Source organism: Oxyura jamaicensis, chromosome 1 (assembly GCF_011077185.1).
Source record: "Oxyura jamaicensis isolate SHBP4307 breed ruddy duck chromosome 1, BPBGC_Ojam_1.0, whole genome shotgun sequence".
NCBI lineage: Eukaryota > Metazoa > Chordata > Aves > Anseriformes > Anatidae > Oxyura > Oxyura jamaicensis.
Genome location: NC_048893.1, coordinates 20,654,986 through 20,667,652, shown reverse-complemented (window position 1 = coordinate 20,667,652; position 12,667 = coordinate 20,654,986). Strand labels below are relative to the sequence as shown.

General features: G+C 39.0%; 1 protein-coding gene across 3 annotated transcripts in view; it reads right to left on the bottom strand.

Annotated features, from left to right (window-relative positions):
• MOV10L1 (Mov10 like RISC complex RNA helicase 1) overlaps positions 1 to 10,300 on the bottom strand; it is a 37,984-nt gene extending 27,684 nt beyond the window's left edge. For all 3 annotated transcript variants that reach the window (XM_035315275.1, XM_035315278.1, XM_035315276.1), the window contains exons 1-5: positions 10,191 to 10,300; positions 7,819 to 8,009; positions 2,267 to 2,423; positions 1,787 to 1,899; positions 688 to 878 (exon numbers count right to left, since the gene is read on the bottom strand). In XM_035315275.1, coding sequence (XP_035171166.1) covers positions 688 to 878; positions 1,787 to 1,899; positions 2,267 to 2,423; positions 7,819 to 8,009; positions 10,191 to 10,278 — 740 coding nt within the window. In that variant the 5' untranslated portion in view covers positions 10,279 to 10,300. The remainder of the gene's footprint in view (positions 1 to 687; positions 879 to 1,786; positions 1,900 to 2,266; positions 2,424 to 7,818; positions 8,010 to 10,190) is intronic.
• Positions 10,301 to 12,667: the final 2,367 nt, after the last annotated feature.

Genomic DNA, 12,667 nt, shown 5'->3' with positions numbered 1-12,667 from the left:
CTAGAGAGGAACAAAGCAAATTCTGCCATAGGTGATGTTTTTGAGGTATAGGAAGGTCTGCTGTACTCTCCTTTCGACTCTCCCATTGGGCCACTGCCTATTTCTGGCTGACAGAATCAGGCTGAGCAATCCCACCAACGCCTTGTCAGCACTGAGTGCTTACATGAACTCATGAGTCCAGCTACTGATCTGTCCTGCAGAACTGTTACTGACAACTTAGTCCCTATTAGGCATTTCTGTAGGGGATTATTTCACAAGGCTGTGCTTCTTCCCATACTAAACTACATTTATTTCACATCAGTTCCACTGAAAATAGGTTTTAAACAGTAAAGTCCTCACTAAAAGAACAACACAAATTACTGGAAATGAAGCAAAAATATGAGCTTGGCATTACTCTAACTAAACTCTGCATAATTCCATCCTTGCCTAGCTGGATTTCTGAGCTCAGCTGCTACTGGTTTTACTCCTTTAGTAAGCACAGATGCCTCCACCTTCTGCAAAGAAAGGAGAAAGAGCCAGGGCTAAAACCTAACACTCTCATCTTCCCATCGTCGTGTCTTCTAGACAACTAGTCAAGAATCCAAACCACAGTATCTCTTGCTTAATAGGTGCAAGAAAATTTAAACTGCAACCTGCAATTTATCCCTAGTCGTTAGCAAGTGGAAAGAAGAAAAGAATGAATCTTACCCCTTCTGGTCGACTGGAGCCAAGCAGAGAGCTCTCCAAACATAAAATGACTGATTGCTCTCCACCACAATCACATTCACTAGATCATGTACACGAGGTGAATAGCCATCAGGAAGTCTCAACGAATCCAAAGTGAAAAATATATTCTCATCTACTGTACCATTTCTTCCACAGATGCTGGAAACACGAACCTGTAACAGGCTGTTATTCAGCGTTACTTGGTATTACCTGCTTAATCTAATTGACACACTATCATTGCTTAGTTCTCCGTTAAGTCATGCTCACATTAACAGAGCAACAATCTGAAACTTCTATTATTTATTGAAGACAAACAAACAGCCTTAACCTAGAATCACCGTGCTTGTCAATAGATTTAAAGACATAGAGAGACAGAAACACTTCAAGCATTAGGTTCCACTTCCACATGCTACGTTTGACTTAATCATGATACCCATCATACAAATTAGGTAAGTTGGAAGACTTCAATACTAGCAGTCACAACAGAAGGAATTTTCTCTTTCTCCTCTTCCTACGCTTGACAAGCAGATATTATTGTATAAATAAAGTTAAGCTAAATACAATAAGCCATAGAATCACTATTACTAGAGGGCACAAATATTTTCGGTAAAATAAGAAATGGACAATTACTGTTTTAAAGCCACAATACTTGGACAAGTGTAACAAATTCCAGTCATCACTTCTTTAAAAGTGTGGCTGCACTAGGGATGTGTGGATTATCAACATAACTGAAACAGTAAGCATCCAAATTCAGAATCAATTGCCAGTATGTTAGTTAGTGAATCAGCCTGTTCTATCTGGAATGTGCCTAAATTTTCAAAAAGCCTTCTCAGATAGGCTTATTTCTGAACCATCAATGAGTTGGTGTATTTTATTCAAGATGTGTTGCAGAAGATCTACCAACAGTAGCAATTCTAAAAGTACCCACAAACTCCACAACTCCATGCAAGGTTCCTCCTGTCAAAAACCCTGATGTAGTAGGTGGCATCCCTGCTCATGGCAGGGGGGTGGCCTGGAGGACTTTTAAGGTCCCTTTCAACCATTCTATGATTCCATGACAAACAATATACAGAACATTTACCTTGTCCACTCGCTTGTATCTCAAAGGCTTTACAGCAACTGCTTCACTGCTCCATGTTGTTGGTTTAATAAAATACTGTGCTTGCACCAAGTCACCTACACAAGGCTTGAAACCTATGTGAAACAGAACATTTCAAGTTATTTGCTGTGGATTGCATCTGCATTACTCCCATACAGAACTGAAGTTAAACAATGTGACCAGCCAGATTATTTAGATCCGGTGAGTTGAAGCTTCTCTTTTTAGTTCTGATCCCAAGCAGGTCATGACAAACTACGCAAGTGATGCCAGTGGAAAGCACACTTGTATACACGAGGACTGCAAGTACATCATGCTCAGTAAGAACAAAGATGCAGCTTTCTTCACCCAACTCCCCGTATTTGTTTCACTAAATACACTATCAACACTTCTTTGGGATGTGGTCTACGTGCTTCAGATTAACAGAAAAATCAAGGAAGAACAAACAAGAAAGCCCCTACACACCTTCACAGACATCTTCCATTGTGAAATGAGTATTCTGATTAATGTAGCCACCATCCTTACAGAGAGAAGTAATATTGCCAATTAATATTTTCGCATGTTGTTCAGAAGCATTACAAGCACTACTGTAGCTTCCCCATGTAGCCTGGACTGCATCTACCTATTAACACGATAAGAAGAAAAAAGAAACATTCACACAGATGACACAAGCATATGCTTATTTTATAAAGCAGACAGTTAAAACAAATTTTATTATAATCCTCAGAATTCCAATTGCTGCTGGAAGTCAATCTCATTAGACAATTCTATACTCACCATAGCTGTTTGTTTTTGTAGACAAAAAGGAATAGTAAACAGCAAGGAACTTCCCCTTTAAGAAGTCTGCTGCATGCTTCAGTGGTACTCAGTGAAACAGTTAAATGCTGATTTGCCAAATGTTTGTCATGCCTCTTCTGTGTTAGGCCTACTGTTAAGAGTTTTCTTAATACTGGTAAGAGGAACCACATCCTCAACCCTGCAACTTGACTGTACACAAGCAGATCTAGAACATTGCTACTTCAGAAAGCAATAAAAAAATACACGTTGTCAAAATGCCATTTGTAAACACCTTAAGTATTGTAGACTGTCACTCAGTCATTCTTTAATCACTGAAAATGAAAACAAACAACTGCTTCTTAAATGCTCTCCGTATCAGCACCTCAAAAGTAAGTTTATTTGCTTAAGCAGGCCTTTGCAGAACCCAAGCCACAAACTATCAGTGTTTACAAACCCTTTTAACCCCACACGGATATGTTGGGGGCAAGGACAATAGGACCTCTGCTTTTAATTACTCAATATAAGCACACTAATACTTCCTAAAACTGTGAATCGTCTTCCTTGGTTCTGTAGGACCACTACCATCATGGAGTCAGGTGTCCTGGCTCTACATTTCAAATGCTTATTATTCAGTTTCCTCGCTCTCTAAAAGTGGTGATGGAACCATTAACAATGCCAATGCTACTGCACAGACACACTCAACTGTTACACAAGAACTGCTGACTCCATGTAGTATGCAGAGAAACTGCACTGTGCAACGGAACAGAATAAAGGAGATCACCAGTTCTTTTATGAGGGTAATGAGGATTAGGATGGAGGAAAGCATTATGCAAGGTATCTCTGCAGTGATTAAAAAAATTGAATGAAATGCCTGTGGACATTTTTTTCAATGAATGATACGAATGTAGTGCAGGCATACAAGTCAGACCATTAAGTTAACACGGTCAGTAATATTCTTGTCTTTTTAAGGCTGTCTTCCATGAATGCTTATTTCAGAAAGCATCTACAAATTGACAACCAGAATAAAGAAGCTGAGAGGAAACCTAGCATAATGCAGGTAAAAGTAGCCAGAACAAAATCAACCCAAACTGGATGAAAAGATATAATGTCTTCACTTCTATATGAAGATTAGAAACGCAGAACTAGCAAGTACTTTCTTAATGTATAATGTGAAGAAGTCACCCCAACAAAACAGTCTCTGTAATGTCATCCTTCTCTTACAGATCAACATTTGTGCAGAGATGAAAGTCAGTCCTATAGCCACACTTTTCGTAGATACTAAAAGAATTTTACACTTGTTACATGCTGTTACTACATTTGCATAGTGCACTTTATTTAGAGACAATTTTTACCAAGAACAAGTACATTACAAAGCAAGAATAGACTGAACATTAACTGCTTTGTCTTGATCATACAAATCATATTCCAGATGCTGACTGTGGTGGTTTTACTTCAGCTGGGCAACTGAACTCCAGAACAGCCGCTCTTTCACTCAACTCAATGGAAAGAAGGAGAAAATATGATGCAAAAGGGTACAAAGGTTGAGGAAAGAACAGGGAGATCACTCAACAATTATCGTAATGGGCAAAACAGTCTCAGAGTAGAGCAATATTAGAGAAATTTATTTGAAATGTATTGCAAGCTAGAGAAATGAGAAACAAACTAAAGACACCTTTCCTTAATCCACACTCTTCCACCTCCCCCGAGTGGCACAGAAGAATGGGGGGCTGCAGTCAGTCCTTTCCCTTTGAGGATGGGGAGTGAGAGAGCGGCTGTGGTGGAGCTCAGCTGCCCACCCGAGTAAAGCCACCAAAGAATCAGAATGGCTTGGGCTGGAAGGGACCTTCAAAAGATCATCCAGTTCCAACCCCCTGACACCGACAGGGATGCCAGCCGCTAGATCAGGTTGCTCACTGCCCCGTCTCTACTCCAGAGTTTGCAAACATGTTAAGGATACATCTATGTATTTTACAGTCAATACTTCTCTACCGCATTTAAAGAACCATTGTTTCACTGACATCAAAAAATCACTGGAAAAAAAGAACATTTTGCTCCAGTCTGACAGACAGATCTTCATATTCACCAAGATGATCTGAGAATATCAAGCTCTTCCCTAAGCGATTTTATGGGTTCATACAGATAAAGTCTAAATAAGCCTTAACACTGATCCACGTAAGACTACTGAATTTACATTTAATGTAAGCTACAGACAGAGTTGTGCTTCAAAATAACTTGCAGACCTACAGAAATGCTTTCAACACATGGAAACATATGAAACACCCCAATATGTATTTTCATCCTTCTTTTCCTACTTCGTTTTCCTGTACCAGAGAAATTGTTCCAGGTACTAGATCAAAATGGCCTTCTTTCAGTAACTGAAAGCCTGGGAGAGCTCACACTTTTAGGAGCAGCTATTATATTAAATGTTATTTGCGCACCAATACTGTTTAATGATTACACTTGCCAGGAAGCTTTACTTTTAATCTCATAGGCAGAGGGAAAAATAATCTCATTTTCCTGTGCCCAGAAAAAATGAACTGAAACGCTATTGGCTGCTTTGAGCAACATTCTCAATGCATCTCAACTTTGTAACACTACATAGAAAGTTAATCAAGCTTTAATACAGAGTACAGAAGAAGTTTGAGTTTTTATCTAAGTAGTTAAAAGAGGCCTTTAAACAAGGGAGAGCAGCTTTGTCCTACTGGAATTAGGTATTATACAGTAGTGAGTAAGACAGAAACTTGGAACAAGAAGTGGGAACCCAGGACTCCTTATGTAGGAAGTCCGTTCTAGTCGTGTTTATTCTTGTTCAAAATAATCTGGATGAATTTTTTCCCCTCCTGTCTGAAGTGAACAATTGTACCATTTTTCTTTTTATTTGCAGGAGTTCACAGACTGCTGCATCCTTTGAAGAAATTAGCTTTGTCTCCTTGCTTATTGGATTGTGAATTCCACTAAAAACAGATAAAATGAAGGGACATAAGGTTACCTTATAAGATGCTAGTTTTTTGAATCTATGTACTAGAGCTGGCAATATTTTAGAAATCTTTCATTAGATTTCTTGTGGTATTTCATTTTAGGTCCTATGATCAAACTTTGTCCTTATTCTTCTTTCATTAAGTCTCATTTAATCAGCAAAACTGCACTGGTTGCAAAATGAAATGGGTTTCCAAGGAAAAACTCACCCAAAATTTTGCATGTAACTGTAGTTCATTTTACTATGTGATGTAGTCTTATATAGTTCTGATTTTTAATTTGAAACGTCTTTATTTCAATAATTGTTCATGCTGCTTTTCTAAGTAAAAGGTGGGAGAAAACAGAAAAGTTGAAGCATTAAATATTTGAAGTCTTCTTGAAATCATGTTACAAAAAAAAAAGTCTTAAACTCAGATTTAAAGAAACCTGGTTGTTATGAACTGCAAACATCTCAGAAATCATTTGATATCATTAGTTATCAAACCAGCTACAGAGCTTGAAAGTCCACTGAAGTAACTCTACTGCATTTCCCCAGTCATCTACAGAATTCATGAATATATAAAACGCATGTGAACGCCCAAATGTCACACAGTAAAATGCAAATCACTTAGTCTTATAGCATTTTAATTTTCCATCTACTTTTATTTGAGAGGTCACGTTTTCAGTCAACTTCATTTTACCAGACTCAGCATAGTTACTGCCAATTCAGACACTGAAGAAGAAAAAATCCCGAACACTTGCATTTATTTTAATAAATAAAGCAGCCTCTAGGCTAGTTCCATGATGGAAATAGGAGGAACTTACATGCAAGTCAGTAGAGCAGCCAGAAAGTTTGGCTTCCTCATTACCCCAGTATTCGTCTCATGGAATGATTATCATGTTCAATTGAAAAGCATGGTTATTACTCATCAATAGCAATTACAAAAAAGGCTTTCGGCCACCATCCAGCATCTTTGCATTGGTTTCCCATTTACAGGTTAAGCAGATACGGGTCTTTCCCTAAAATTAACAGCTATACTGACTGACGGAAGTTAGATCTTTAAATCCTAAGGGGATCTTTAAATTAAAGGAGAAAGGAAGACACAAGACATCAAGAACACTACCGGCTAATCAGTGCAAGATTTTGATATCATTTATCAATTTAGCATAGTAAAGGCAACTAAATAGTAATGAAGAGTTCTTCAATTTGATACCTTCTACTCTCATTAAACCTGCGTCTAAGAACTTTATTAATAAAGATAACAAAAAATTAGAATACTTTGTTTAATCATCACCTTCCTATTACCTGCAACATGATGCCTGAAGCTACTCTGATAATTATATTCTTTATAAAAAGCAAGAGATCCTAAAATCCTTAATTATAAAATATCCATTTACAAGGAAAGTTAACTTCAAAATCACAGTTATAGACACTGGCTCCCTGCAGCCAGCTCAGTCCAGCTAGACTTACTTGCTTTGGCTCACGGTGAGTTTGCTGATGAAGCACACTGGCCCAGCACTGTACTCAAAGCATAACGTAGATAAGTTGAGCAGATGCCAGCCAAGAACATTGGTTCTGTACCCCTACTTACCAACTGCTTCTCCATGGCTGGCAGCCTTTCAAGCAGCAGTTATGTTTACATAACATCCAAACAAAGAAGGGCTATTTGACTCAGCTTCTCTGTGTAAGAAAGCTAGCACAAGCACCTGAGTTAAGCCTATCTGATTTAAAAAAATTACAGTAGATTAAAATTGGAAGCAACGGATAATCAAGTAGGTACAGAAGAAGCATCAAGAGGTACTGAAACGTCCCTTTTTATAACTCTCCATGTCATTAAGTTACTTAATTTTGACAATAAGGAATTCTGACATTTGTGTTCTTGTTCACTTTTGTTCAAACAACCAAAAACCTACAGACACTGTTTTTATTTCCCTATCAATTCATATAGCAATGTCATAAATATGACTCAAACTCAAAAATTAACTTACAGATTTGAGTTAGGTATGATTAAACAAACTCTGATGCACTTACCTCAACCAACAGCATAATATTTACTACATCCAGATCTGGACTCTGGACACGAGCACTACAAGAACAATATACTAAAGAAAATGGCATACATTAAGTCCAAAACCACTTATCCCCTGTAGGTGAGAGGCTGGCAGTTTTCTTTTTTTTCATTAAACCATTCAGGAGACTAGAATTATAACAACATCCACAATACATCTAATTGTCTAATTAATTTACAGAGAAAGTGAGACTACCATTTATATTCACCTCTTACCCTGATGGCCTTCAAGCCACTTGATATTTTGTCCTCTTCAACAACTGCAATAACTTCCTGTCCAACAGCCAGTGGCATGCCGTTTGAAACAGCATCTTTTGTGAAGATTATCAAGTCATTGATCATCCCATAATCATGGCAAAATCTCGTCACCACTCCTTGCACGGTTTTTTGTTCTGTATGACATGCACCTAAAGGAAAAGTGTTGGTGTAAAAGCAACTCACTTGATCAAAGAACCATTAAACTCGTAACAAAAAGTAGTGGCATTCTTACTAGCATTCATCAAGAAGTCATTCTCTCGCCCAACTTAAATACCCACAGCAATTACAAAGCAGTTTCACATTTAAAACTTGGAGGCTTATAGAAGAAAGCTTGTTAAATACAAATGGTATTTGTCTTTAAGCTGTATGGAAAACATACTTTGAAAAACTTAATATTAAAAAACAAACAAAAACAAAAAACACTTTTCCCATAAGTTCTGGGCCAACAGCTATTTTCAATGTTTTCCATATCAAAAGAAACAGTTCTCAGGGTTCTTCGCATAAGGAATCCAACACACTGAAGTCTTCTATACTGAAAAAGTTGGGAAAGTAAACAAGCATGATGTTATATAAATCAATCACACCTGTTTGTATAATAATTAATATGCTTCTGAACTGAGATGTGCTGTTCTTCTGGAAACCCATGACTTTCAAGTCTTTTGGATTAGAAGTAGTGTCTACTTACACATCACAGAAACTTTCCCTCAACAGCACTGTACTACAATTTCAGCCTTAAACTAATATACTTCAGCCCAGCTTTACAGTTCTAAGGTATTACTAGCTACACTAACAACCAAGACTATTAATACAATTGTTTTGCTTTCTGTTTACTTAAGTATGCAAGAAGTACTTTTTAGTAGTTTGAATAAAGCATGATTTGTAAGCCATTTGCATTTATCATAGTTAATCTTGCAGTAAGCAAAATGTCTTAGTCACCAGAGTGTGCCTTCCTGTTAAGCCACCCCATATAACTGCTCCCAACACAAAACCTTTAGTATTATGATCTAAACGTACTGTCAGTATGCATGAAAAAATAAGAGATCCCTACAGTCACAAAGCACAAGGTTTTAAAATCTAAACGCAATGCTTTGTTTAAAAGCTGATTTCATTTTAAGAAACATCTGTGAGGCTCCAGCCCTACAAGAAACGGTCCTCCCTAGTTTGATGCACTTAGTTCATAGAGGTTGTAGCTTAGAAACAAGCATTCCTGGGGGAGCTTCTATAAATATACTCAGAGAACTAGTTAATAGTAATGTAGTACGTGAAAGAGTTTCACAGTTTGGTATCTGTGTGAGAAATCAAGAGGCACTTTTGTTTAGCTCTACACATACAACAAGAAATTAAAAGATTTCATAATAAAATTATTCCTTCTTGTTTGGGTCATTTACACCCACTTCTGGGTGTGCACTGCATAATTTAAGTTTCCATGTTGTACAGTCCACTCCATCCCGCAACTTTCCTATTGGCTGTCCCTCCCCTATAATATTTACATATCCTACTAGAAGCATCGCAAGTGTACATCATTTTTAAGCCTCAAAGTATTGAGCTTATACTGCTTTTGGCAGCAGGATGCATGCACATCCTTCAAGAACTACTTACAAACAAAGAGGTTGAAATACATGTTCAGGTAGCTTTGCTTATTCATAGATGTGGAATGATGCTTACCTTTTTTTGCTTATTTTTTAAACTTGTATTATGATTATTAGGTGAAGGAACGTAGCAAAAAATGAGTTTCTTAGATAAAAGATTTTATCCTCAGTCTTTATATCCTCAGAGAAGGAAGAATTGAAAGCTAAAGTTATTTCTCCAGTGACTTCAGGCCTTAAATTAATCCTTCGGAGATATTAACGCTTTTTTTTTTTTGGCTGATGTTTGTATTCTGTCAACAACCTACCTATTGTAAATCCTTCTAAATGCAATGGTAAGTGAGGAACACTAGGCATAACTTAGACATAACCCAGAAGTTGGACTCAATGATCCTAATGGGGCTCCTTCCAACTCAGGATATTCTATGATTCTATGATCTTCTCCATCTAACAGCCCATTAGAAAGGAGTTAGGAGAGCTTACTTATGAACGCGGTATTATACAGGAGAGCCCAAGTGCAAACTGGCACAACACACCTTTTAGGCCTCACTCCATGCTCTAACCAGCAACAGTGATTAAAAAACTGAAAAGACACGGTGCGAAGCAGCTGCCAGAACACTGCCACGCGGTTAGGAAGCAACAAACCCCCCCGTTCCTGCTCTCCTGAGCAGCCCGGCCCTGATCCAGCCCCATTCACCCCCGCACCCGGCCCCACGAAGCCGCAGCCCTGCAGGAACGCTCTACCTGCGCCCGCCTGCCTCACGTCGCCTCCCTCATCGCACTCTGCCCGCCTCCAGAAGAAGGCGAGCACCCGGGAGAGCAGCCCAAGCATCGCGCTCCGACCCGCCGCTACGTCAGCGCCACGTCAGCGCCCTCCCGCTCCTCCCGCACCCCGTCCCACGACGCCAGCCAATCACACCGCTGGCTCGCGGTCACGTGGGGGAGCCGCCGCCGCGTGCCCGCGGGCCGCGAGGCGCCATGCAACGCTTCCCCGCCGCCGCCTTGCCCAGCGCCATTTTGTGGAGGGAGCTGTAGGCCGGAGGGGGGTGAAGGGGGTGAGGCTTCGTTCCCTGGCCCTTGGAGATAATAAAGTTGATGTATTATAATAATAAAGTTGGTGTGTTATGGAATTACTATACAAATCTTCAAGCAGAGAGCCTGTGTGTTCTGTTTGAGGTGTCAGGGGATGCAGCCTGAGTTGTGGACGTGTACAATGGGTTTTCTGGATTTCTGTAAATGAGGAGTTACCAGGCAAAACCCTTGTCTGGCTGGCCTGAGGGCTCCCATCAGTGCCAGTGCTTTCCCTTGGGAGCGTGGCGTGGAACCCACTGATGTGACGTGGAGAATGTGGGAGAGTACACACAGGCAAGTAACATACTACTGAGTCATAGCATCAGCTAAAGCAAGTTTTGAAGCAATAGAGCAACCAATAGATCATTATAAACTTGATGAACAGCAACAAGTTTTGTCTTCCTATCATTAATATAGGAGCTGCCGTGGCTCTAGAGGAAATAAACTTTGACTAACTGTTGCTTACCATTTCCATATTTGATACCTTTTACCAGCTCTCCTCATGCAACCTGCTTTAGGCGTTTGGTGTAAGCCCCCTTTACATTTTTTTTTTTTTTTTTTTAACAAATAGTGTTTCACAAATCAGTTCCTGAGCTGGTGAGCTCAGCATCCTGGTAACGTCAGTGGGAAGAGCCGTGTGAGGCTGGTGGAGGGGACGGTTTCAGGAGGTTTGGCAAAGCAGCCTATGCTTCTGTGGGAAACTGCTTTACGGCTGGAGGAAGGCGGTGTAGTCTGTCATCAGATTCTGAGACTAGAGTAGTGGTTGTCTTCGGCAACCTTTTATTTTCTGCTCATACAGTTAGCTCAGCGTTATTTAGGCAGGGAAGGGCTAGGAGTGTGCTGCAGACTGTCTGACGCTTTTACAAAGTTCTGTATGGTTCCTAGGCTGGAGGGAATTCTAGTTGCCAGTAATTACACATGGGTTCCCATGTCGTGCTCTGGAGTAACTGGGGAGATGCTTACTGGGAGGCGGGATGTGTGAGTATGAGTGTCTGTAGTCAGTGATCTCTTTAGAAAGAGATAAATGCCTGTCTGAAGATCCTGTTCCTGGCTTAGTTTATGAAAGCCTTCACAGGTTGATTGTGCTGCTCAGGAATCTTACTGCAAGGCAAAAAAGGCAAGTATTTAATCTGGACGTCCTTTTAAATGTGAACATGATATGTTTGTTTACTACATCCACGCAAATAAAAATATTTAATATTTCAATAGCATAAAATGGGTACTATGTATACCGATCAAACCAGTGTGAACTCTTCAGCTGTTTTGTGTGAAAGATGGTAAAGAGTTTCCAAAGAAATATATGTTATATTGGGTGAACAAGACATGCCTTTGAAGCTATATTTTGCTCTTGATTCTGTAATGTCCCCCAAGACATAAGCTGGGAAACCAAAGAGTTTGAGGAATGGGCTCCAGAGAAACAAAATACTTCAAAGAGCTGATTTTAAAAGACCTGAATATACTACACAGGAAGTATACATAATAAGCTAAAATAGTGTAATTAAATAATGTGTAAAAGAATGCATAGATAATTGTTATATATACATATTACATGTTATATATAATACAGTGTTTATACTGTATTATATGAATAGTATGTGTATTAGTTCCTTATGTATTATATATGGGAATCAGAAACCGAATCAAAACATGAATATGTGTGTATATATATAATATATATATGTATGGAGTTAATTAAAACTCATCTGAAAAAAGGAAGAGTTAGTTAACATGATAAAAATAAATCTCACCAGAGATATATATATTTGCATTTACAAATGGCAACAAAGGCATGACCCTGGGTTCACAGGTAGAGAAAATGCCTCAGGTTAGAATGCTTTTTTGTTCTTTAGTAATATAAACCTATAAGTATAGCAAGTTCATGTACCTATTTATCACATTGTCCCGATCTTTTAACCTAACTTAGAATAAACATGCTTAATTCGTAAACCCTTTTCAGAAGCCTGGAATGTTCTGTTGGCATTGTTGTATTTTCTGCAGCCTTTGTGTAGGTTTCCTGTGCACCTGGTAGAATTAGTAAGAATCTCTTCATCTAGCTACCTTTGTATAGTGCCTAACATTACAAGGTGACTTGGGCTCTGACCACCAGATTTTCTGTTGTGCCTTTTATGTATATATAAAAATGACCCAAG